Source organism: Electrophorus electricus, chromosome 9, assembly GCF_013358815.1.
Source record: "Electrophorus electricus isolate fEleEle1 chromosome 9, fEleEle1.pri, whole genome shotgun sequence".
In the NCBI taxonomy this organism is placed as follows: domain Eukaryota; kingdom Metazoa; phylum Chordata; class Actinopteri; order Gymnotiformes; family Gymnotidae; genus Electrophorus; species Electrophorus electricus.
In genome coordinates this window covers 9010626-9038146 of record NC_049543.1, presented here as the reverse complement: position 1 = coordinate 9038146, position 27521 = coordinate 9010626, and the positions used below count along the sequence as shown (strand labels likewise).

Genomic DNA, 27521 nt, shown 5'->3' with positions numbered 1-27521 from the left:
TTCACATAGAACGAATATCACCCACCTGAGCGATCTTAATCTCCCCCGCTATACAATAAAACCCATGATTATAAAACATTCCATACTCCAGATATTTTATTAGACTATATATCGTTACACAATGGAAATACACCCGGGATCGATCTGTCAGGCCTCCTTCACGTCCTCCTGTGGTAAAAACGCTTCACATTTGAGCCACAGTCCTTCACTCATCTTAGTGCTTGCGATGATCCTGTCAATCAGTGGGCCTGAACAGAGGACAAAAAGACAAGATCAAGATGTTGCTTGAAATAAAATCAAATATCCAAATCAATGGGTTTTGATGGGATGATGGAGGGATTAAAGAAAGGAAAGAAGGTTTAGATACATTCAGTATGGATTATTCTTTTCTTTTTAGTACTTCTGACGAGCATTTGAATCTTTGTACCAAGTTGGACAGATTTAGCTTCAAATTTTCGCACATCACATTAGTGGGGTTGAAGGGCCGATGCAGGAACGAAGGCGAGGACAGCGGATTTAGACAGGCGAGCACTTTCCGCATGCAAGGCGGTTGAGGGCTTTGGGTGAGCAATGACATTTTCCCACCAAGTTTGCTGGCTCTACCGTGAAAATTTAGGGAGCATCAAAAATCATTTCCTGGGGCAATGAAGGGATGAAAGAAAGGACATCAGAATTCAGCGGGAAATAAAAAATGGAAAAAAGAAGGGAAGAAAAACAAATGGGTATGTAGTTAAGAGAAGCCAGGCCTACTACACACACTGCACCAGTGGTTCCCGCTCTCCATCAATAGGAGCAAGAAGACAACAAGAAACGGGGGCTGAAACAGGAGTCGAAGTCTGTGCTTTAAAAAAAGGGGAAAAAAAAGTGAGGGAGCAGGGAGAGCAAGAAAAGAGGGAGAGCAGTGTGAAAAGCCCAGGGCTTCTTTCTCACACACACTCAGAATCTTTCCACGGCAGGCTAGTAGGTTTTAGCTTGACGGCTGTCAAAATAGCAGTGCGGTTTGAGGAAGAAAAGAAAAAACTGGCCCATGTAAGTCTATGGGGGGAAAAATGGATAAATGGAGGCAGAAAAAAGTAGACGTAGTCAAGTTAGGCAACCAAAGAGAACAAGCAACCCAACTGGGCATAGAGCAAAGGTTTCTGGGCAGTTTAAAGCTGTTTATAGGGGAAATGGGAGATTATATCCAATATTTCAATGTAATTTATGTGTTATTTCTATGAACTTGCTTAAATTCCCGAAGCTACGTGAAGCACTCCTCTAATGCCAAACTGCACAGTAATACAGAGCAACGGTCATGTCAGTGAGAAGACCTTCTCACCAAACTCCGCTGGCTTGTGGGCGACAACGTCTTTAATGATGGTCCGCATGTTGTCTAGGATGTGTTCCTTTGGCATGTCCAGCTGTCCAAAAACAATTTCACATTGCATGATTCATTTTGCAAAAATGAAACTGCAATAAAAAAACAAACAAAAAAACCACACTAATCGATTCTTGCTGGGTTTTTATCAAACATGATCTTCTGTAAACTAATATTTATATAAATCAGGAAATCCCTTCAGAAATGACACAGAAATGTGTTACTGCATCCAATTGCCATGTGACTGCCTTAACTGAGTTAGATACTGCTGCAAATCATTTGCAAACATCAGAACTGAACAACAGCCCTAAAACCAGAGAGAAGCCCAAGATTCAGCATCTCCCTGTTGTAATTTCACCATGCTGAAACCTAATAACACAGGGTTCCGCTTATATTCACCGTTGCAGTCTGAGTGACGATATAGGAGTCCCGCTCTACCAAGTACTCATGCCCTGTCTTAAACAACGCCAGCATTTCAGGAATGTTCACGCCCACTGTGCCTGAAACAACAGGAACAATACATTAATATATTACAATACATTTTAAATATATATATATATATATATATATATATATATATATATATATATATATATATCTTATATATAATACACATATATATCTTATATATTCATATAAGATTAAATTAGTAATTTGTCATCATTTCCTCCAGAAAACCATTACAGTTTAAGGAATATACTGACCCCTTTTGCTCTTGGGGTATTTCTTCCTCAGTTTATTTTTCAGTGGCAGGATCTTTGTAACCATGTCTGGAACAGCCAAGTAAAAGTCTGCTGTGATTCTGTCTTCCAAAATCTAAAATCAAATTTGATTGTGAAGAAAAGAGAAATGCAACATGTCACCAATTTATTATCACATTTGGCAGTTGTTACTCTACATGTGTGTACATGCACATTTTAATGTAAAAGTACTTACTCTACATATGTGTACATGCACGTTTTAGTGTAAAAGTACTTACTCTACATATGTGTACATGCACGTTTTAATGTAAAAGTACTTACTCTACATATGTGTACATGCACTTTTTAATGTAAAAGTACTTACTCTACATATGTGTACATGCACTTTTTAATGTAAAAGTACTTACTCTACATATGTGTATATGCACTTTTTAATGTAAAAGTACTTACTCTACATATGTGAACATGCACATTTTAATGTAAAAGTACTTACTCTACATATGTGAACATGTACCTTTTAATATAAAAGTACTTACTCTACATATGTGAACATGTACTTTTTAAATGTAAACGTACTTAACCGCTTGCCCGAGCAGCAGCCCAACCTCACCTTCTCTATAAGATCGACACCTCCTACAATGGCTGCCCCATTCTCTGTTGCCACTCTGGCTTCCTCTGGATTCTAAAAAAGAGGTCATACCATCCCTAGTGGTTTTAAAGTCCACGCACAGAGACACAGAGAATCATAAAGCATGTTTAAATCCACATGCAACAAAACAAGGCTTGTGATGAGCAACGCCTGCAGTTCACAAGGAAACTCACCTCTGTGAAAACCAGTATTTTGTTGATGTCCTTTTTGAAGGGATGAGGTAAATGGACAGTGCTGACAAAAGGGTCTATTTTCTTCTAAAAATGTAAAAAGGAAGAAAAATATTAAACCTTTCATTACAATTTCCTATATGATGATGACCACAGTTCATCATTTCTCATTGACAGAGTTAATGGATTTTTGCCAATATGGAAACAAAATGAGAATCTACACTTTAAATCAAAAAGTATCTTTGAGAATTCTATAAATGCAAAATCTATTCCACATTTCACACCCAAGGTTACCTCCTCTGGCAAATTAAATGAACAACAGAAAAATTTAAAAGTCACCCAATTGGGGACAGAGTCATTAATCTCATTGTAAATAACACAATCCTGTACCCTATGAGCCAAGTAGATAGAACTTTTCAAATCATCATCTGATAAATGACAAAAAAAATGACTGCATCTCTGTTCAGACAATTATTCCGAATGATATAAAACTTCAATAACACTTGGTTCAGGCCATCAAACTAATGGAACTGACATCAGAAAGTTAATAACACAATGATCTGCCCCTCACCCAAACGCACGCCCCAATTAAAACCTTTTATTAAAACACCCTCCCTCCATAGGTTATCCTTCTATGCACATTCCATTTGTACATACGAAATAACTGACAGGAATGGAGTATGGCCTCTTTTATTAAAAAGTATATAAACTTGTTATTGCAGCCTGATTTAAATGTATCACAAATTTGCTTATTACAGAGCCTTGGGGTAGTCAAAGATCCCCCCCCCCCCCCCAAAAAAACAGTTATTTTAGAGAGAGTCATTAGCATACAAACACAGTTTAACCCAAGTACATTTCTTACAGCAGCATCAGCTTATACAAGAACTGTACTGGACCTTTTTCTCTAGTTTCATATCCAGTTGCAGGTCGAGGAAAACAGGCTGATCTTCAGGCGTGAAATCCAGCTTCTGAAAGGTCTTAAGCATGTCGACAGCCACCTCTGGCTCATAGACCTGTCTGGGGTAGTACCTCACCAAATACACATCGTCCACTGGCGCCCAGGCCGTGAGTCCGTAGGGCTTATGCCGACTCGTGTCATTGATCTTCTGTTTCTGCAGCAGCTTCTTCTTCTCCTCCTGCTCTTTTGAATCCTTTGTTGGAACCTTTTCATCCTTTTTCTGTTTCCTAGCTGGCCTGCAGAAAAGAAAGGATGGACCAACACAATGTGTTTGTTAATTATACCCCACAATTTTAGTATATTAAGAATAGATACTACAGCTCTCTCTCTATTATATTTATGTATATAAAAGATGATTCCAGGTGAGTAACTGCAGTGTATGGTAGTAAGAGATGTAGATGTAGTAAAAATTGTAGTAAAGTGCACAGAGTTTCCAAGGAAACAGAAACTTTGCTTGCACAGCTAATGAAGAAACATTTTGTTTCTCTGGAAACTCTCTGTACTTTACTACAGTTTTACATCTCCTACTACAGTACACTGCAGTTACTCACCTGGAATCTTCTTTAGATTTATATATAGAATAGAATCATTTATTGTCTACAGTGTACACAGTCTTCGGTCACCCGTGACATTAAAAAATACTGTAAATGTGCTGTTTGTGTGCTGGAAGCAGGAAAAATGGGCAAGCAGAGCAAGCTGAACAACTATAATAAGGCCAAAATTATGACGTCCAGAAACTGGGTCAGAATGGCACATCTTGTGAGGTGTTCCCAATATATGGTGGTTAGTAATACCTACCAATAGTGATCCAAGGAAGGACGACCAGTGAACCAGTGACAAGGTCATGGACTCAGTGATGTGTGTAGGAAACAAAGGCTAGCCTGTCTGATCTGACTCCCACAGAAGAGCTACTGTAGCAGTAACTGTAGCTATTGAGCTACTTTTGGCTATGATATACAGGATTACTGACAGATTACTGCAGATCCGTCAAAGTGCACAAGCTCATCCCTGTCCACTGCCTAAAGCGCATACAATGAGCATGCGGGTCCTGGCATTCATACGGATGTAACATTGTACACTCCGATTTCCCCCTGATATTCCCTAAAGGCAGTGGTCTCTTTCAGCAGGATATTGTGCCCTGCCACACTGCAAAAATTCTTCACAAACATGACAAAGTCCAAGGTCTTGACTTGGCCTCCAAATTCCCCAGATCTCAAGCCGATAGAGTATCTATGGGATTTGCTGGAAAGAAAAACAAGTCTGATCCATTGAGGCCCCACCTCACAACTTGCAGGATTAAAGGATCTGCTGCTAACTTCTTGGTGCCAGACACCACAGGACACCTTCACAGGTCTTGTGAAGTCCATGCCTTAATGGCTCAAAGCTGTTTTGACAGCACAGTGGCGACCTACACAATGTTAGTATCTGTGTATAGTGATTGAACCTAGTTATAGAGTGGTGTTTATGATCTTAAAAACACAAAAGGTGAAATACATACACAAAAAAAATTAAAGTAGTGGAAATTTGCAAAATATGTTATGGACACATCAGGTCTTCATCCAGTGTGTGTATGAGGTGAAAGTGTGCATGTCTCATGTTCTCTGTTGATTATAAAAACTGACAAACCTTTGGGTAAGCATGTTTGTAAGTCTGTTACATATCACCCCTATGAACATGGTTGGTCTGCACATGCCATGTGATGCCACAAAAAAAGGAATTAAATATATAACGTTAGCTTACTTAGCTGCAGCAGCATAGGTCCTCATGGGGTGATGTCTGGGTGCATTGTGGGACGCGCATACAGAAGTTGGAACTCTAGCGATGAAGAGTTGTCTCTGGCATTCAGCGAATACTGCGTGACACAGCATGCAGACGTTACAGTAAGTCTTGAGTGATTTGACTTAAAAGACCGACCTAATAAGGCATTGTGGTCATAAGTTCGTAAAAGTATGGCTACAGATATTTTGATGTGCATAGACATCGTAATGACAGGCATGCCTAATTTACTAAAGAATTACTATTAATCTGTCTGTATGGTAACTGTAGTCGCTGACTAACGCGTAATTCTAGCTCTGCACTGGGCAATTAACAGGAGGAGACCAGCTAACCTGGCAAGCTGTCTTGTTTGAACGGTGTTACTAGTTAGCCAGCCAGCCGCTAACATTACTGTAGTCAGGTAGACTCCAAATATTTTCTAAGAGAAACTGCCGACCAGATCATTAACACCAGACGGATCATTCCAATTAACTGGAAATGTGTTCTCGTTAATATCTAAAATATTACGGTATTTACGGTTTTATTAGGACATCGTAGACAATAAATAAAATTTGTTAAACTGACCTCTCAGTAGGTTCCTTGAGGAGGCAGCCATATTTACACACTTCTCTAGCTATAATAATTTCCGTGTTGCTACACAAAATCTACTTAAAGTTCCGAGCCACTTGTATAGCCGGTAAAATGACGCTGAACTGAGAATTTGTTCACTTCCATTTAGCTAATCATTTTTATTTATATGCATTTTCAGGACTAGAAATATTCCTCGAAATATTCTATATAATAAGGACCAAAAAACAAAAACTGGTACAATTATTAATTTTCTTATATTTGTGACAGTCAATAACTTTGGTTATATTACACTATTTCATTATTTTTTAGTCTTAGGATGTAGTGTAAGGTAACTCTACAAGCCACAGCTAGGTTAAAAGTATAACAGACCATTCGTAATAACTTCAACATAAAGTTCACTTTGATCTAGTCATTGTGCATATTTATCCTAACGTATAAATAATTGTGCTACATTATAATGAGACATAATGTGCATAATTTGCAGTACTTTTAGAATTTGTTATTTTTGTAATAACAGAGGTTACTAACTTTTCACGCCTTCTGGACATTGCAGACGAAGGAAGGGGACCCTTGACTGGAGCGGAAGCCATGATTGTTGTCCTTCCTTCTGCCTCTCAGGAACGCTCGCGGACTGAACGTCAGAGAGTTCTGTCTGTATGTCTTTGACAATATTACCCCAGCATTTCCTTTATCACCTCCCGAATGCAGGTAAATAACTTCTGTGTGCATTTGCAGCATTTTGCTATTTACCCTTTGTGTTTATGCGGCTGTCACAGTGTCGGTTTTCCCCACTCCCAACACCACCGAGTCTGTGCAGTCGAGGAGACGGTTGCAGCTAGCCAGCTGTCTTGTTAATAACCAAAGAAGGCCTAGTTTAAACACAATACGTATCGATTTCGTGTTGCTAGCTAATTCACATTTTACATGTTTTAGACAAGGAACATTTGCAGTTATGGTCTAGGTACAATTGGCCTTTCCAGTGACATCTTTCGTGGTTTCTGATGAGTGAAATCGACGGTAAAAACTTACTTTACCTAGACACATAATACTATTCTTTATAGTTCGTGTGAATACACATGTGCATTGTAGATGGGCAGTACCAATAGGTGGAGCAGAGCAATGTTGTTAAAACTCTTCTTCGTACTGAGCACTTGGACAGATTATATGACACTTTTTTCTCCCCACGTTTGAAGATTGCAGCATAAACAATAAATCGAGCACAACAAGCTAATCGGGTTGTTTTCGTTTTTGTTTTTTTTTTTTAAAGCATACAATATATTTTATTGCACTTTGATTTACTAAGCCTGTTTCTAGCATGACCCCCGATTTGTTGTTACTTTGTAACTTCTCAGAACTGATTACGTAACGTCGCGAGCTTCAGCTGTCATTAGGGAACTTGTTTTGCCCGCGTATAACGATTGAGTTACAGTATGTATAGTTGATACGAGCAAGTGAGCAAAAAACATCCAAATGTCACACGTCAAACGTAGAGTACCCTTATAATGATTTCACTGCTGATCAAAGTGTGTTTTTTCCGACTCCTGGAATTTTGGCAGTCTGCTGCGCTTGCATATGCAACAGCTGCGACCTAACGGTTACAGTGCACGATATTTTTATGTAAGGCAAATGAGGTCATTCTGTCTAGGGAGTCTGCTTCAGATGCCCAAAATAGTCCCTCACATTTTTTTCTGTTAAAGCCTAATATATATATATATATATATATATATATATATATATATATATATATATATATATATTTGCGTCGTTTTAAAAAATTATGGCACGTGCTCATATTAGCTACATTAGACGGCAGGCAGACAGCAAATAAGTGGGGTTGAACAGTTGCACAAACAGATCAAAATGTCACAGAATGATTTTGTGACTGTTTTGTTGTCATAAGTATTTATGGATTAAGAACAATATCAAAATAACTATTATAGCAAAAACAAAATGTACAAATTCCAGTGCACCTTATAATAAGACGAGTAAATATGTAAAATGTAGTTTATGAAAGTTCCCACATATGTCACAATTATGCTACTTTCCATTTAAACTGGAAACACCTGAGGTGCATTGTTCAGTAATAACCAATGAATATATTCATGCATGTAATGCAAAGCTGATTACACATGCCTTGCAAATCAGCATCTACAAAAGCTTGCATGCTGCATGGTTTTCACAATGAACACAAGGTGCTACTATGCTTTCACTGAATTTGTATATAAAGGGAATCATGGCCAAACAGGAAGTCAAGGCATACAGTCTTAACTGCATTGGGATTGTATGTAAGATTTAGCTTTCAGTGAAGCTATTCAGAACGGCGGTTATGTGATTTGGTTGTGCATGTGTCACAGCACTTGTGTGTATTTTTTCTCCAGATTAACAGGCATGCCAAAGGAAAAATATGACCCTCCAGATCCACGCAGACTATATACCATCATGTCAGCAGAGGAGGCAGCCAATGGGAAGAAGTCACATTGGGCTGAGTTAGAGATAACAGGTTTGCCATGTATATTTGTCTTGGATTCTTAATATTTTTTTGATAGTGTGTATTTCTGGTAAGTTTAACCCATTAAGTGATGTGCTTTTTTTGGTTAATAGTAGCAGTTCAATGGGGTGTTGGACTAGATTGTTGTTAATAAATAGTTTGTTTATTTTTTTAGATTTATATCAGTATTTAAGAAGTTCTTAATCATTGTTTTGACATAACTTAACAGATGGTCTGACATTAAGTCTATGGGGTCTAAGTGTAGGAGTTGGCCTTGTCTCTGATGTCTCGCATTTGGTAGGGCGGGTCAGGAACTTGAGCAGTTCGCTATGGACACTCACCCATTTGACCGCACTGCACATCAACAACAACAACCTTAGCCGACTCCCCCCTGAAATCGCCAAGCTCCCACACCTGGTCTACCTGAACCTGTCCTCCAACAAACTGCGCAGCCTGCCAGCAGAACTCGGCAATATGGTGTCTCTCAGGTATGAGAGAAAGAGACCGAGGGACCACTCGTGGTTAGATTAGAAGTTACTTTACTAAATCTGAAAGGTTTTTTCCCTACCAAGAATTTTTGTAAATGTCAAGTCACTTAAATTACACATCAGGACCAGCTATCAAAGCTTCAGTGGTTTGGAATCATCTGCTATTCAAAAAGTTTATTAATATGGACTATTATGTTGTATACATAAAAGCCAAAAACAAAAGACCTGAAAGTAAAAGACCTCTTGCAAATGGCTTCACTCTTATATCATTATTGATGGAACACAATATCGCAGTATTTAGACCCTCTGTGCCTATGAACACTTGGCACAGTCTCCTTCATATCAACCGGGGCATCATGTCAGAGAGGAATGAAAGAACTGTACTCTGTATTATAGAAACATGTCTTATGACTAATACCTCAAATATGACTAATACTAAGTTATCTGTGCTCACATTCGGTTTCCCCTTTCATGGTCCCATTTGGGGGCCTTGCAAAAAATTATGGGCATATGGTAAATAAGGCTTCCTAAAGGAAAGGTATTGTAGCATAGTTGTTTGCTGAAAGCAGTTGTTCGCTAAAAGGCTTCAGAAGATGGCATGCTTGCTTTTTTTTTTTTTTTATCTGTACCATATGATGTTCTTTTCATGGCTTCTCCAGGGAATTGCTGTTGAACAACAACTGTTTACGGGTTTTGCCTTATGAGCTTGGGCGACTGTTCCAGTTACAAATCCTTGGTCTCAAAGGCGAGTCTCTGTTTTTTCTTTTGTTTTTTTTAAGAGTTCAGGCATACTGTGTACCCTGTAATATGAACAGCACCACAATAGCTTGTCTTCAGCTTTTCTCTTTTCAAACATGTCAAGAGATCAAGAGATCTAACTTTTACAGGTAACCCACTGTCCCAAGATATACTCAACCTTTATCAGGAGCCTGATGGAACAAGAAAGCTATTAAACTACATGCTTGACAATCTTGCAGGTAATATTTCTGCTTTTGGATTAAAAAAAACTTGTGCCACTGACAAATGTTCTTGGCCAAACAATTATCTATATTAATATGTCAACATATGTAGTAACAAGGTCTGTTATCTCTTCATGAATCCAGTCCACCCCGAACAACTCCCTCAAAGACCATGGGTCACGCTAAAGGAGCGAGACCAAGTGATGCCCACAGGTAGTAGAACCTTTGCTATTGTTTGGTGGCATATCATTAGCAGCTCAGTTTTCCTGTTCCCAGCCATTATGACTCCCACTGTACCAATGTATAGAAGAATGTAAACTGCATGCTGGGTATTCTGCAGGAACGCTTGAGGTGAATGTACAGTTGCCCAGAATGATTGGAAATCCTTTAAAGTACAGTCTTTATATAAAAAGGTTTATTTCAGAAAGCGGTTTCAGTTAATGCAGTGTTGTATCTTGTAATGCTGGATGTGGTAGAATACATATAAAGGATTTTGAGGCCATTTCTGAATGAAACGCCACCCTTGGTGCCCATTTTGAGGGTCAGAGTATCTGAGTGATGGCACTAAATCCTGCTTTATGTCATGCTATAATTGTAATTTTCAAAATTTCACTGGTCATGCATTGATAAATGATGCCAGTAACTGTTCACTGCTCCCCTCTAGCCGTATTCACAGTCATGTGCTACAATGTGCTATGTGACAAGTATGCAACAAGGCAACTGTACGGCTACTGTCCTTCCTGGGCTCTCAACTGGGAGTACAGGAAGAAGGGCATCATGGAGGAGATCACCAGCTGTGATGCAGACATCATCAGTTTGCAGGTATGCGTGCTAGGAGCCACGTAAAAATGTCTGCACAAGCTTTGCACAGCAGTACAACTTTGCGTGAATGAGACAGTCTAAACATAAAGAGCACTCTGTGCTTTCAGCTGAACAATTTAAACCATGCAGTTCAGCTTCATTTTTGCTTCTTTACCGGGAGCCATTTCTAACCACCTTTAACGGCGCCGACGTTCTGACGTCCACTGCAGGAGGTGGAGACGGAGCAGTACTACACCTTCTTTCTGGAAACGCTGAAGGAGCGCGGATACGATGGCTATTTCTGCCCAAAGTCTCGTGCCAAACTGGTGTCGGAGCAGGAGCGGAAGCACGTGGACGGCTGTGCCGTGTTTTTTAAAATCGAAAAGTGAGCACCTCACTCCCTCTGTCACGTATCAAAGCGCTTGCTCCAAACTGTTTATTTTGGCACCATTATCGATTTAAAAAATGTTTTTTTTATTATTTTGCTTGTCTAAACCTGTGGATCGTGTTCGGGCATTGCTCTTTAGATTTGCACTGATTCAGAAGCATACGGTGGAGTTCAACCAGGTGGCCATGGCGAACTCAGAAGGCTCTGAGGTCATGCTGAATCGGGTCATGACCAAGGACAACATTGGGGTGGCCATCCTGCTGGAGGTGAAAACAGAGCTGTTCACTGGAGGTAAAGGACTTGCATGGACACCACCTATACTCAACACTGAAACAACAGCAGTTTGTTCCAGTAGATGGTAGTAGATCACAAATTCTGGATTGAATGATGAAATAAAACATGTAGTCCCTGGTCCATTTGGAGTTGACAAACTTTCATTGGAGTCACATTCAACATCCAAATTAAGATAATTTTTAGTAATAATTGAAGACTTCTGACAACGCTACTGCTCTGGTACTGTAAAATAATTATTGATGCACAATAATTAAAGGAAGATGATACTTTGAACTTTTTTATACTTTTGTATAGTTGCTTAATACTTTAAATTCTATAAACATGTTTATAATTATTTGATGTGCCTTTTTATATATTTTATAACTGCTAAAGGCCAAAGGTGACCTCAGAATCAAAGAGGAAGGTCTTTCATGGTACTGGTATACAAAAGTAGCTCTCCCTGAAGTGCAAGTACAGATATACACTGTGGATTCAGAAAGTATTCAGACTCCTTTACTGGTCGCACACTTTAATGTGTTGTGGATTTGATTTTTAACATATATAATCGACATTTTTACTTCTCTATTCATAATCACCAATAATGATGAAGTGAAAACGTGTTTTTAGAGTGTTTTGAATTAAAAATCAAAAATGGAATTCTCTTATTTGCAAAAGTATTTAGACCCTTTATTCAGTCATTTGTAGGAGCCCTTTGACATCTCCACGAGCTCTACAAGCTTTGCACACGTGGAATGGAGCAGGTTTTCTTCGAGGATGTTCCTATAGTTGCCTGGATTCATCTGTTCCTCAGTTGTTCATCTCCCTGTGCCGACTATTGAGAAGCTCCCATGATGCTGCCACCATGTTTCATGTAGGGATAGTATTAGGGATGGTATCGTGCATTGCCTGTTTTTCACCAGACATGGTGCTTGCTGTTCTGCACAAAGCATTTAGTTTTTGTCTCATTGGACCAGAGAATCTTTTTCCACATATTGCTAGAGTCCTTTACATATAGTGTAGCAAAAAAAAAGTCGATGGTCATATGTGTTGTACTTAACAGCTGCTTCCTTCTTGCCAGTAAGGCCTAATTTATGGTGTTGCAGAGATGGTTGTGCAGAGTGACCATTCGGTTCTTTCTTACCTCTCTGACCAAGGCCCTTTTTGTTCAGATGCCCACTTTAGCCAGATGGCCCATGTGAGGAAGGTTAAAGGTTGTGTCAAGTTTCTTCCATTTCAAAATGATTGTGGCTACTGTGTAACACACAAAGCTTTGGCTACTGCTCTATACACTTACCCTCATCTATCCTTTGCTGCAATTTGATCAAACGATCCACAGACACTAGACTTAATGGTTTGTATTTTTCATGGCAATGCAGTGTAAATTATATCCATTCAAAATCAAATCCACATCACAAAAAATGTACAAGTAAAGAGATTTGAACACTTTCTGAATCCACTGCATATAAGGTACAGGATGCTATAGTACAAGCTCCTTGGAAGAAGTTACAGTAAACTGTCTTAATTTAGCAAGGTTCTGGTAAAAACCCACTAATGGAAACAGATATTTATAAGGTGTGAAGAGATTAAAGGAGATTAAAAGGTGTGAAGAGATTCATCTCAAAGGAAATGTCCTGCATGTGAATTAATTATAACGCAAGATGTGTGTGTGTGTGTGTGTGTGTGTGTGTGTGTGTGTGTGTGTGTGTGTGTGTGTGTGTGTGTGTATAGACTAATACTATGTGCTTCCTTTTTTTGTTATATGTTCACGTGAATTACTTGTTGCAGCTCTCTTGTGAAACGTAAACGGTGGATGAGGTCCTTGTGGAACAAGAGCAAATGCTTTTTTTTCCAAATGTTACTTGAGGATTCTGGAGTAAAAGTTTTTTTTTTGTTTGTTTTTGTTGTTGTTGTTGTTGTTTTCTTATTCTCCAAAGGCAATAGAAAACATAAATACAAACATAAAACCTAAATATTGCCATCTGGGCAGGAAGGTTTGAAATTACAGTTTTATAATTTGGGGAAACACTACCTTCCCTTACAGAAAGATTGCCACTTGTCAGTAAAGTTGAGCTAAATTTAGTTCATATAAAAATTTGTGCTTCCTCTTTCTCAGAATGCAATAAACAGTGTTGACCACAGTCCAGTACAGGCAAAAATGAGCTAAATTACCAAGCACCTTATTTCTAATTTAATGTCAGAAGATGATATGGAAAATGTTCTGCCCTGTGACTGCTGGTCCAAGTAACTAAATCCTTTACTTCATACTTTTATTTACTTTTATACTTTATAACCTTTTTTGCAGGTTAGTCATTGGTGTACCAATTTTTCTAGTCATTGTTATGTTTACGCTTCTATAATTCTAGATATATAGATACGCTGATATGCTGATATCCCACTGCAGACATGAAGCTGCCTACAGAGAAGCAGTTCCTCTTGGTAGCTAATGCCCACATGCACTGGGACCCGGAGTACTCGGACGTCAAGCTCATCCAGACCGTGATGTTCCTCTCGGAGCTGAAGAGCATCGTGGAGAGGGCTTCGGGCCCAAGCGGCTCCGCCCCGCCCACCTGCGACCCCATCCCCATCCCCATTGTCCTGTGTGCAGACCTCAACTCTCTCCCAGACTCCGGTAAGCTCTGCCCCCAGCTCTTCCTGCTGCCAGACCACATCAGATGTCTAGGCCCAGAAGGGCTTGTGTAACGAGATTAGGGGACATTTCTATTTCTCAAGGCAGTTCTTATTCATGCAAAATATCACAAATCAAAAAATGCTTTTTTTGTGCTGTCAGTATTTTACTCAGCAGGTCCGATTTGTTTTGTAATGGGTGTTGCAGAGTATAGGCTAGCTGTGTGTTTCAACATGCAAAGCAGATTGACAAAGTGGGGGGGGGGGGGGGGACGACAATAAAATGCCTTGTAAGAAAAATGAACATCTTAATCCGAATCACAATGCAAGGCGTCCTAACCTTCGAAAAGAGGCTTTGAACCCTTTTAAATCATACAGATCCTGAACCATCGGGTTCTCTATGTTCCTCTGTGCCTTTTCTTCACTGATGCACATGATCAGCAATATACTCATGCTCACATGACTTCTCTTTATGATGATATAAAAATAATGTAATCCAATTTCTTTCCAAATGAGGAAAGCTTGCATCACACTTTGCGTGCAAGAGACATCTGTCAATTTGAATATCAATTTGAAAATCATTTTTGGATCATTATTTTATAATATACACTACATTTGAAAACTAAAACAGAAAGAATAAACAATATGTTTGTCATTTACTTTTAAGGGTGACCGAGATGGAAATGGCTGTTTTGAAATTGATGTAACAGCGTTGACAAAATAAGATACTTCTGTTTACTGATCTGTAACTGTATTATATTAGTACATACTTTTGTTAGTCTTATTGTTAGTATTACAATGCACAAAAATATTTCAGAGTTTCTACATCAAAGGGCCATTTTGACTGTAGTATTATGCATCTCATCTTTCTAAGCCAGCTGCTTATCCTATTGTAGTGCATCACTCGTTACCTTGGCAATCTTTATATCAGAAATCATCTGATAAAAAAACTGACAAATAGCTTCCAATTTACCAAAAAGAGACAATAGAATATCAATAGAATAAAAAGACAACAAAAATAAAACATCAACAGAAATATATTGAAAACAATCAGAATAAATCAGAAATATCACTACAAAGAAAAGTGGCTTTTTGACCAAGTAATAATTTTGTCTCAACAAACGAGAAATGCATTTGTTCTTGTTTATTCTGTGTTATAGTATAAATACACATGTAAATTCCAAATGGTCAGAAAACATTTTATGGAATCCTAGGTTTTCTAGCGTTAAAGGACGGCATCATTTTCACAATGCGTCCCTCTCCGCTTTTCCTCAACAATCGTGGCACATGGCAGGTGTGGTGGAGTACCTGAGTAATGGCGGCGTTGCAGAGAACCACAAGGACTTCAAAGAACTGCGCTACAGCGACTGTCTGACCAACTTCAGCTGCAACGGCAAGGACAGCAAGCCGGACGGCAGCGTCACGCACAGCTTCCAACTGAAGAGCGCCTACGAGAGCAATCTGATGCCTTACACCAACTACACTTACGACTTCAAGGTGAGGACGACTGTCTTACTGGGAATCAGGAATTAGGAGGAAGGGCAGGTGTGAATTCATTCATTCATTCTTATACAGCTAGAGCAGTTTTCTCTGTGTAAATTAACACCGCCAAGACGTTATCTGCCTATAAGAATGGCAATACTACTAATAGACAAAATATATAGGGTAACTTAGAAGAGAGGTAGGCTCGATCAGCAATAATGGTGGCTTGGTGGTTAGCATGTTTTTCTCTCAGCATCAGGGCCTTGGGTTCAAGTCCCTATCTGGGTGGAGTTTCCATGTTCTGTGTGGGTTTCCTCTGGGGTTTCTGGTTTCCTCTCACAGTCCAAAAACATGGAGGTTCATTTGATTTTTGATCATTTGATACTTTTAATAGTCCTGTATGAATGTGAATTTGTGTGTGTGTGTGTGTGTGTGTGTGTGTGTAGATATATATGTGTATATGTATGTATGTATGTATGTATGTATGTCCATTTATGGTTGGTGCTCTGTCCTGGTTTTAATCTCCTCCCCTTTTACTGCACTCGGTGCAGGTTTCTAGTGCAGTCTGCAAATTGGCTGCTGCTTCTCATTGTTGTGTGTGGGTGGGTGTGAAATGAGTGTAAAAGCTGATATAGTGATAGACTACCATTCTTTGGCTACAATTACCTCATCAAACTGTAAAAAATCTGATATTTCTCCTTGAATATTTTCACAGATGCCCTATGACCCACGTCTGGCCTTTATTAGCAATTTATAGTTTTGCACTAACTAAAATTCTGCCTTACTATGACTGTTCATCTCACCTTAACAGCCTGAGCTTGCCTTCAGAAGTGAGACAGTTATCAACACAGATCAGTTACCTGAACTGGCCAGCAGTGTAGTTTGAAGGCTCAATAACCTAGTGATGGTTGTGAACAGGTACATGCAACATCTGTAGACATTGTAATGATCTGACCAGTTTTGGTTCAGCAGGCAGACAGGTTGCTCTGCTATGCCTTTAGCTTGCCAAACATGAACTGATGCCCGTTATTGTTTAACATTGCTCACGTCTGTGTCTATAGGGCTATGTTATCTTTTATAGCAGCAAGAGTACAGCAAGTTGGGGGCTTGCACACTCGTAGTCTCACATCAATCATGAATCTCAAGGAGCCTGAATAATCTGCACTTTTAACAGAGCCTTAGATGGTTAAGTTAAAGTTCTTTTTTTTTTTCTTGAGATTTTGCAGGTTTACGATTGTGGTCTTATTGTGTTACATCACCCATCATGAATATATGATTTTACTATTAAATCTCATCATGAGCCAAGGCATCTTATGCTCAGCTATCTGCTAAAAGCAGCACTCCAGTGCTCAGGAGGTTCACTCAGTGGTTACCCTCTTTTCCCCCCCACACCCCTTCTCTTTTCGTCCCAGGGTGTGATTGATTATATCTTCTTCTCCAAGACTCACATGAGCGTGCTGGGGGCGCTGGGTCCGCTAGAGAGTCAGTGGCTAGTGGACAACAGCATCACCGGGTGCCCGCACCCACACATCCCTTCCGACCACTTCTCCCTACTGGCCCAGCTGGAGTACCGCCCTCTCCTTCCTCTCTTGAACGGGCTGCACCTGACCGTCCACAGGTAGTGCAACCCACCCAATCCCCTACCCCCAGCCCCACGCTCCTCCTCACCCTCACCACTAACGGACGAATCGTGAGTTCTCTGCAAGCTCACCGACATACCTAGGAGTGAATTGTTCTCCCATTTCACTCCCTTTTTTTAACCTTTGCACAGGATTGTATAAGTATGTTTTTCCAACTTTAAAAGAAGAAGCTTCATACCAAATTGGGGTTGGGATTCTGTGCTTGCTATCCATGACCGAATCTGAATGTGGCCCTCAAGTTAATATCTGTGGCTGAATGTCAGTTTTGAGATCTACCACACACTTATGCAGTGTTAGTGTCTATGTGTGATAAGCAAATAAAGACGGATATTTCTTGTCATGTAGCAAAACATCATCAGCTACCAGCAGTGTTTAAAAAAAAAAAAAAAAGGGAAAAAAAGTCACTTTTCTATTTTTGTCAGTAAGCATTTTATATATTTCCCTTGTGTTTTATCAATTAAAACTTCTCATAGAAGAAATCCCACATTTGTAAATGTATGAAGTTATGGAGAACAATCAAAGTACAAGTATTACGTTATTGTATATTATGTAAGAGTAGCATCTGGTACTTTATGAACACAAGTTCCCCTTCTATCTTGTCATCACTGTAGGGGATTTGAGCATTGGAACTTTTAAATTGAGAAACTATGGCATCAGTGGCAATGTATCTAAAATGGGTCAACACAACCTGAGACATGTTAATTCCTATATGTGCAATGTCAGACATTATGCAAAATGGTCTTTTGTGAAGTCCTCAATGGACACATTAAAGAGGATCCCAGCCCTACACACTAAAACCCTGCTGTGTTTGTGAATTTTTATTTCTTTATTTATTTTTAATCTTTAGACCCTTCCTTAATCCTTAACACCATGTAATATTGTCTGTATTTTCCCACCCACCTTTTCTGCACAGTTCTGAGAATGTCTTGATAGATGTTGTGATAGTAACAGGAACTAGAGCTAAAAATGTAATTTAATCTATCTCATCGTCCAAGAATTGCTCATCTTCACAAGAATCAGAATCACTGGCTTTGGTGCTACTTAATTTATACCCTTGATGAACTCAGCTCTCCCCAGTGACCTCTTGGTTCTGTATCATTCTGGAGTTTAATCTGGTCGCTAGTGCATGCTGTAAATGAAAAGGCAATCCATGCGCCTTGTCATGTAGATATAGATTTTTTTTTTCCCCCCTAGGATACTGACCTCCTCATAATGTGAAATATACTCTACAAACAATCTCAACTGCATGGCCACTATCTGTCCGAGCTGTATTTGTTGACCTGGAAACCTGGAGTAACTAATGTAAAACCCAACCGAAGTCATTCCTACAGTACAGAGGGGTGCAGGGCAAGGGAAAGAGAAGAGTCAAGCGTAGCACCACCATGTGATGACAAACTTAAAGGCACAACACTAAGTCGTGGTTGGACCCTGCAAGGGAGTGTTCTGACATGGCTATCATTATTACGCTATCAAACTGGAAATAAAGGCTTGTTTTATGTCATGCTATTACAGTATTATCTTAATCAGTCTAGAGCATTGCCAGACATTGATAATGTCCAGTTCAACTTACCTACATGATATTTTGATTAATACATGGTAAATGTCAGGTAATCATATGAGAAAACAGCACGCGTCATGCATAATTATAGTTCAAGTTATGGGGAGGGGAAAATATATTCTTTGGTATTTCTCTATAATTGCAGTTTTGGGGGTTTGCTGCAGATTAGGGTTTGGACGTGAACTCAAAACACTAAAATCATGCTTGATCTAAAATAGTGATTACTATAAATTAATTACTATAATTTACATAGGTATTATGAAATAGGAATGGGCTATTCAGCATGGGTGGTTTGTACCACAAACGGAACATTCATCCTGAAAGAAGAACTGCCTTTGTTTCTTTAAAAAAAAATCCTTTAGGTTTTTTTTTTTTTGCAGCACCAGCACGAGTGATGCGAAGAAGCTCAGCATGTGAGCCAGCATCTGTCACACTCACTTTCATTCGTCCATCCCCTTTTTCTTCTTCACTACAGACCCTGCTGAGGAAAAGATGGACACCCAGTTCTTCATGCCAATTAATTAATTCATTGTTGGTTCGTTCAGAAAAATGCCGGTAATTGAACGTGTGTCTCAAAAAATACCAGGTAATATTTTGCATAAGTATGTATAAATGCATTTCTAAAGTTATGCAGTGTTTCAGATACTTACATAAAGCTAAAGCATGTGATGAAATAATACAAAAGTATCAGTAAGTCTTGCATAGTGTAAGAAGTTGACCATGAGAAATTTAAACTGTCGTCATTATCAAACAAATAAACAATTACTAATAAATAGTGTCCAAGTGCTATTGTACAATTCGCCCATAAGTTGCAAATGCACCTCTTTCTTATTTCCAATGGAGGTGTACTGTTTATGTGCAGAAGGTAAAAGTCCTTCCAAAGGCTTACCTGCAAAGATCTGCAAGTCAGCTGGTAGAGTAAAATCACCTGGGTGGCACAGAATCATAGCAGGACTTTACTTTTCCTCTTTGAACATAGATTTATATACATCTTTTAAGGAGTATTGTCTGATGACAAATATAATGTTCGTCACACTTAAAGATAATCGTTGTAGAGCAATGGGCCAAATAAAACCAAACTTATATTTGAAATTTGGTAACAGTTTGAAATTTAGCAAGCTGAATAAAAAAATTCTTGCTTGCAGTGTTTGTTTGTTTGACATGTATCTCTGCTATGAACAAAACGGTCGCTTTAAAAAATAGTAATTCAAGCCCCATAGGATGTAGGTGTTCTAAGAGCAATTGAAACGATTGACCTGGCACTAGTTTTAAGGGTGCTTTTTGCAAATGGATAACAATTGGTAAAAATGACAAGGTTTATGAAAATACTTCTAGTTGCACAGCTCTTTGCTTATTATAGCTTGCACTATTGATACAAGAAAAAAATTGGAACTTTGACTTCAAAATATGTCAACTGAACTTTTCAAATGTAAGTATGGATAAAATCTAAGGAACCAGGACAGACAGAATATGTATCCGAGGTATGGAACAAACACTTAACACTGCACAACAGAGTCTATTTTAATTTAATCTGACCTACTTTTTTTTTTTTTTTTTTACCTACTATGACAGAGACCATCACTCAAGAAGGTGAAATAGGTACTCTGGCTGCTGTGCTAGAGAGATGGCTCTTTGCTCTGGAGGTCAGGGCATGTGTTTGCCACCTGGGATCCATTGGGACAACCTTGGTATTAACCTTCTGTATTCTCTCTGTTTTGTCACCTAGTGCCTGGTATTTCTCTACTTGTATTCCTTTTTGTAGATGTTTTCATCACTTGGGATTGCCACATCTCTTACCACTGCTGTTTCCTGCATCTAAAGCTTCTAGATAGCCTTCAAACATTTGGTTGCCAAACCTCCCTACACCTCCTACATTTAATTATGACAATAAACACACTGAAACGCAGACCTTCAGGTGAAACATTTGAGTAAGTGTTTCACCTAATTGGGTAAAACAACTGCACCGTCAACATAACTCAAGCAAAAAAAGCTTCTATATTCTGTTTCCTCTTTTAGTTTTTCTCCAAATTCTTGTACTCCTTACTTTGGGATTCCTTCACTTGGGATTTCCACATCTATTAACACTGCTGTTTTCCGCTATATCGACTATGCTACTATATCTATAGGTTCCACAGAATCATAGCTTTGTTGTTTTCCACCACTCTCTGTGCCTCCTCAGATTTGGACTTGTGGATGTCCAGCTCACATGCGCTGCATATGTATATGATCTTTTCCACTTGGTTGTCACTCGGTGTGTGCTTTCCCCACCAGCATGTTACATCATGCTACTAGGTGGTAGACTGTCATAGGTGCTCCTTTGCACAGTTGTTTACTTTGGGTCTTATTTGTTGTGGTACACAGCTTCAATTGACCTTGTCTTTTGTGCTTGTTCTTGTGCTGCCGTGATTGGTGCCTATGATGTTCTTCAGTCCTGCCTTTTCCAGCCATTGGATTGTCTTATGTCAGCCACCTCTGCTATATATTGGTGGTACATTCTATGTTATCCACATCCCATCACCCATCTGTTTTAGGCACTCTCATCAGTACACACACACACACACACACACACATATACATATACATAGAGCTACATACAGCTTCGGGAAAAAATAAGAAACCACTACAAAATGATCAGTTTCTCTAGTTTTACAATTGATGGGTATGCGTTTGACCAGGCTGAGCAGTTTTATTTTATTCTATAAACTACTGGCAACATTTCTTCCAAATTCCAGATAAAAATATTCTAGAGCATTTTAGAGCATGTTTTTTTTTTATGAAAATGACTAATGGTCAAAATAACAAAGTTACAAAATTTCAGACCACAAATAATGCAAAGAAAACAAGCTCATATTCATTTATAAACACCACAGTGCTAATATTTCAACTTAGGATGAGTCAAGAAATCAATATTTGGTGAAATAACCTTGATTTTTAATCACAGCTGTCATGTGTCTTGGCATGCTTTCCACCAGTCTTTCACATTGCTGTTGGGTAACTTTACGCCACTCCTGGCACAGAAATTCCAGGAGCTCGGGTTTGTTTGATAGCTTGTGACCATCCGTCTTCCTCTTGATCACATTCCAGAGGTTTTCACTGGGGTTCAGGTCTGGAGATTGGGCTGGCCATGATAGGGTCTTAATCTGGTGGTCCCTCATCCACATTTTGATTGACCTGGCTGTGTGACATGGAGCATTAAAAAAGCAATCATCAGAGTTGGGGAACATTGTCAGAGCAGAAGGAAGCAAGTTTTCTTCCAGCACAGTTTTGTAAGTGGCTTGATTCATGTGTCCTTCACAAAGACAAATCTGCCCGATTCCAGCCTTGCTGAAACACCCCCAGATCATCACTGATCCTGCACCAAATTTCACAGTTGGTGCGAGACACTTTGGCTTGTAGGCCTCTCCAGGTCTCCGTCTAACACGACCGGGTGTTGGACAAAGTTGAAAATTGCACTCATCAGAGAAGATGACCTTTCTCCAGTCCTCTACAGTCTAATCCTTATGGTCTTTCGCAAACTACAGTCTGGCTCTTTTTTGCTTCTCATTGATGAAGAGCTTTTTTTCTAGATTTGTACAAGTTCAACCCTGCCTCCAGAAGTCTGTTTCGAACCATCCTCGCTGTGCAATTCACCCCAGCTGCTGCATGCCATTCTTTTTGTAGGTCACTTGACGTCATCTTACGGATGTTAAGTGACATTCAAATGACGTAGCAATCTGTAGCTGCTGTTGTCACATTTGTATGCTGCTTGACCTTGTTCTTATTAATTGTAATTTTTTAAATTTTCAAGATAGAAGCAACCTGATGCTCAACCTGATGATCGTTTCCTCATTAAGAACCTTTCTTTTCAACTCTTTTGGCATGGTCTGTAGCTGTAGTTTTACTTTTTGGGGTAGTCCTAGCACTGCTTTTCCCATCCAGCTGGTTCTATAAGAAGAGAATAGTGATGACAGCAGTAGTGGTTTTTATACTGTTGATGGTTAGAATAGGATTTTGTTAAGGTGATCACCTATTCAGCATCTCATTAAGTAGAATGAGTTGTGTCTGTGAAGGAATTCAACAAACACTTGAATGGAATGGCTGCTATACATGAGGACATGCTGATTTAAGAAAAAATTGGAGTAGTCTCATATTTTTTCCAGGAGTTATATATATACAGCAGGTGAAAGAAGTATTGAACACATCACCAATTTTCTAAGTAAATATATTTCTAAAAGTGCTATTGACATGAAATTATCACCAGATGTTGGTAACAACCCATCCAATCCACACATGCAAAGAAATCAAACCATAGATGTCCATAAATTAAGTTATGTGTAATAATGAGAAATGACACAGGGAAAAAGTATTGAACACGCTTACTGAAATTTATTTACTACTTTGTACAAAAGCCTTTGTTGGTGATGGCAGCTTTAAGATGCCTCCTGTATGGAGAAACTAGTTGCATGCATTGCTCAGCTGTGATTTTGGCCCATTCTTCCACACAAACACTCTTCAAATCCTGAAGGTTCCGGGGCTCCTTCTATGAACTCTGAGCTTTAGTTCCTTCCATAGATTTTCAATTGGATTCAGGTCAGGTGATTGGCTGGGGCATTCTAGCAGCTTTATTTTCTTTCTCTGAAACCAACTGAGAGTTTCCTTGGCTGTGTGTTTGGGATCGTTGTCTTGCTGAAATGTCCACCCTCGTTTCATCTTCATCATCCTGGTAGACGGCATCAGATTTTTATCAAGAATGTCTTGGTACATTTGTCCATTCATCCTTCCTTCAATTTTATGCAGCGTGCCAGTGCTGTATGCTGAAAAATAGCCCCACACCATGATGTTCCCACCTCCAAACTTCACTGTTGGTATGGTGTTTTTGGGGTGATATGCAGTGCCTTTTGACCTCCAAACATGGTGTGTATTATGGAATCCAAAGAGTTCAATTTTGGTCTCATCTGACCAGACTGTATTCTCCCAGTATTTCACAGGCTTGTCTAAATGTTGCTGAGCAAGCTTTAAACACACTTCAACATGCGTTTTCTTCAGCAATGGAGTCTTGCGTGGTGAGCGTGCATACAGGCCATGGAGGTTGAGTGCATTACTTATTGTTTTCTTTGAACCAATTGTACCTGCTGATTGCAAGTGTTTCTGTAGCTCTCCACAGGTGGTCCTTGGCTCTTGGACAACTCTTCTGATAATTCTTTTCACGCCACTGTCTGAAATCTTGCAGGGAGCACCTGGTTGTGGCCGGTTTATGGTGAAATTATGTTCTTTTCACTTCCCAATTATGGCCCCAACAGTGCTCACTAGAACCTTCAGTAGTTTAGAAATTCTTCTGTAATCAATGCCATCAGTATGTTTTGCAACAATAAGGTTGAGAAGGTCTTGACAGAGCTCACAGGTTTTACCCATCATGAGATGTTTCTTGTGTGGCACCTTGGTAATGAGACACCTTTTTATAGGCCATCAGTTGAACCATCTGATATTTAATTTGCACTAAGTGGCAGGATTGCTTTCTAATTAGTTATAGATTTCAGATGGTGTCGTGACTTTCCATGGATTTTTGGACCTCTCTTTCTTCATGTGTTCAGTACTTTTTCCCTGTGTCATTTCTTATTATTACACATAATTTATGGACATATATGGTTTGATTTCTTTGCATGTGTGGATTGGATGGGTTGTTATCGACATCTGGTGAGAATTTCATGTCAATAGCACCTTCAGAAGTATAATTACTTCGAAATTTGGTGACGTGTTCAATACGTATTTCACCTGCTGTGTGTGTGTGTGTGTGTGTGTGTGTGTGTGTGTGTGTGTGTGTATATATGTGTAATATATATACAATTTATTTATTTTTATTTTTTTTAAAAAACACAGTCACCAATTGAGTGGCACTTAGTCATTGGAGACAGCATAGTGAGTGTATGCGTGTTGATTAATGATTGGTCACCAGCCAAAGGAAGTTTCCCATCCCCATCTACTGCCACTCTGGTTTTGCTGTCCAAAATAAGGGTGCTTGTCATCCAGCTAGCACCTTAGGCAGTTTCCTGCTGCCACGGAGACTCACGCTACTGTTTTGAGAGGCGGGGATTTGGCCCACCACCACAATAGGTATACCAGTCAAATGAATTAGGATGTTATGCTGCTTCACTGTCACTGTGTTGTGCGTTGCTTTTGATTATGTTGCCCCTATTTTCAAAAGTATCCCTCTGCAACCCAGTAGACACGATCTTGGTTTGCTAATTCCTGTCAGAGTGAAGAGCCAACACTTTGATGGGTGGAAGTGTTTGTCAACCAAGAAAATTTGATGAAAAAGCATGTATCTAGAGAAACACCTGATTGGCAATAGTCATTGTACAATGATAGTCAATCTGTTTTAAAGTTTTTGTAAGGGTTATATAAATAGGCTTAACACTATGTGTGTATGACTAGCTACAGTTAACTACTAATAGATTACTGTTAGCTACTCATAGATAACTACACATGATGTTGACTGTTGACAGTTATCTAGTCTAGCTGGCTGGCTTGCTGTGTTGCAAATTTGCAAAATGCAAAATTCATTGTCTGCTATTATAAATACAATAATCAATAAAAAAAAACAAAAACCACAAGAAATGTTAAAGTAGCCTTAACAGCAGAGTTGTCATTTGGATTATAGCTCATCTTCAAATAATCTTATATAAAGTTACGTTTAACCAGTACTTTGTGTAAATTATATTGTCTCTTCTTTTTTGAAAAGCTATCATTTAGCAACAGTGATTACAGGAAAAACAGTAGGGATGGGACGCGCGATGCTGACGTTCCGGCACTTGTCTAGCTTTCTGAATACTACTCCGTAGCGTCAAACTGAACACCCACATCACGTGTCCATAGCTAAGGGAAGCTTCTGTTGCGTTTCAAAGCTGTTTTGATGGGTAGATGCTCCTTCGTTTGATTGACAGAATACGAAAAATGATCACACATCTGTCAACTGCCAACACTAGGAATGCCTAGAAGTCAAGCAAGCACAACCCAACTTAAGGTGTTTTTTTGTGTGAAGAAGGAGATTCTGAGAGATAGCGAGATATACACAGACAGTGTGATTTAGTGATAGGCTAGACATAAGGTTGGTCATAGAACACATTGTTTGCTAGGCTAGTGAGAGACAGTGAGTGACAGCTGGGATAGATATCGTGACATCGATGGTGCGTATATAGGCCAGGAAAATGAGCCTCTGCTTTACTGGCAAAAAAAACATGCATTTCAGCAAGCTGGGGAGGTAATTTTGAAGAGAGAAGAAAGGTCTCAGCCCCAAAACAGCACAACAACTGATATTTAAAAAGAAAAATCTTAACAAAACGATGTTCATTTATTTCCCATGATTGGTCTTCATTTTCCATTAGTTACTGTTAACATGAATGTACACGATATGCTCTCAATTATGTGATTGACCAGCCATGTGACTGAGAGAACTGTGCATGCTCCACAAGCTTTTTTGTTTGTTTGTTTGTGGTTTTTGAGCAGATCAGTGCTGCGACTGTAAGCGAAGGAGCACAAGAGGGAAATATTTTGTATCTGCGAAATAAAATAAGGAAAGGGTGGGTTTCCCAGTTCAGGAGTTTACACTCATGTGGATTATTCCTATTCGCTAGTGTACTTTCCAAAGCGCATGTCAACAGCTAGTCACTCACACTTCATTCCACTGTAGGCGAAATGTTCCACAAAGAAAGCATATTAAAATCGCTTACATTAGACATACAGTACATTCAAACCGCCCAAACCCATGCGGGTTATAACAGCCTTGTCCTTTATTGCGGTTTCTGTCACCTGATCAAGATTGTGCTTAGCCCCTTTAATAAAGCTAAAAAGTTCTGTGATTGCATCCAGTTTCTCCCCACAATTTGTAACAGTTTGTGTATATATACCATTATATTTCTAATATGTAGATAATGCTGTTAATGAATTTAGACTAAGGTCTTAATCAAAAGTTATAAGCGTTATTTTATTATTTTATAGCATAAACCTAATTTCAATGTTTTTGCAAATCATGTGAACGTGTGAAAGTAGCCCAAGTTCTGCAAGGGATCAATTTAAGAACGACGTTTGCAGGCTGACTCAGCAGCACACGATTCTCAGAAACACGCGGGTGTTGGCGCGATGTTTCTGATGTAGAAGCAGACAGCACTGTTGCACAAACTGATTATAGCCTGACAAGAATCACTGTACGCGTTTGATTTTTTAAAGTTTATTTATTTTGCATTTATCGTTTTGGCATGTCGCTAATGCGTGCTCGATGACATTAAAATGAGATTAGTCAGCCTAAATATTTTGTATCCAGATTTTATCTTGGAACGTGTTTGAATAAGAGTATTTTGAAACAGCACATATTATGTGTTTGACTGTCAGATAATCAGATAATATAAATTAAATGAAGTGTCAACACGTTTTTCTACAATGGGTTTTGTTGCAAGCACACATTTTGCAGTACTTCACTTTTAAATATTTTAATCATTTTGGCAGCCCATAATGGTTTCCAATGTGTTTACTGATCCAGTGTGAATCAAGCTAAAACTTTTGTGCTATTTATCTCCCTTGTGAAAGCAGCAAAGTTGCTTTAAGATTGTCCTTTTATTTCAGGAGTATTCTAATACTTTCAGTCATTGGTTGTAGTCATACTAAA

General features: G+C 39.1%; 2 protein-coding genes across 4 annotated transcripts; one reads left to right on the top strand and one right to left on the bottom strand.

Moving 5' to 3' along the window:
• Window positions 1–78: 78 nt before the first annotated feature.
• On the bottom strand, window positions 79–6213 carry mrpl1 (mitochondrial ribosomal protein L1). Its single transcript, XM_035529806.1, has 9 exons — window positions 6176–6213; window positions 5576–5687; window positions 3774–4071; window positions 2881–2964; window positions 2669–2740; window positions 2062–2173; window positions 1757–1857; window positions 1319–1400; window positions 79–248 (listed from the first exon to the last, which is right to left on the bottom strand). Exons 1-9 carry the CDS (start codon window positions 6204–6206, stop codon window positions 148–150), a joined length of 993 nt encoding a protein of 330 aa, XP_035385699.1. The 5' UTR covers window positions 6207–6213; the 3' UTR covers window positions 79–147.
• A 563-nt stretch (window positions 6214–6776) lies between these two features.
• Window positions 6777–19427, top strand: cnot6l (CCR4-NOT transcription complex, subunit 6-like). Of its 3 annotated transcripts, none has more exons than XM_027029003.2 (13): window positions 6777–6889; window positions 8560–8681; window positions 8971–9157; window positions 9817–9902; window positions 10045–10134; window positions 10261–10329; window positions 10781–10938; window positions 11148–11302; window positions 11445–11596; window positions 13980–14207; window positions 15498–15700; window positions 17098–17303; window positions 18520–18553. In XM_027029003.2, the coding sequence occupies exons 2-13, from the start codon at window positions 8570–8572 to the stop codon at window positions 18536–18538; spliced, it is 1665 nt and encodes a 554-aa protein (XP_026884804.2). In that variant the 5' UTR covers window positions 6777–6889; window positions 8560–8569; the 3' UTR covers window positions 18539–18553. The 3 variants fall into 3 exon arrangements, with proteins under 3 accessions (XP_026884804.2, XP_026884813.2, XP_026884796.2); XM_027028995.2 differs by lacking the exon at window positions 18520–18553 and adding an exon at window positions 19359–19427 and having other exon boundaries at window positions 6778–6889; XM_027029012.2 differs by lacking the exon at window positions 18520–18553 and having other exon boundaries at window positions 17098–18122.
• Window positions 19428–27521: the final 8094 nt, after the last annotated feature.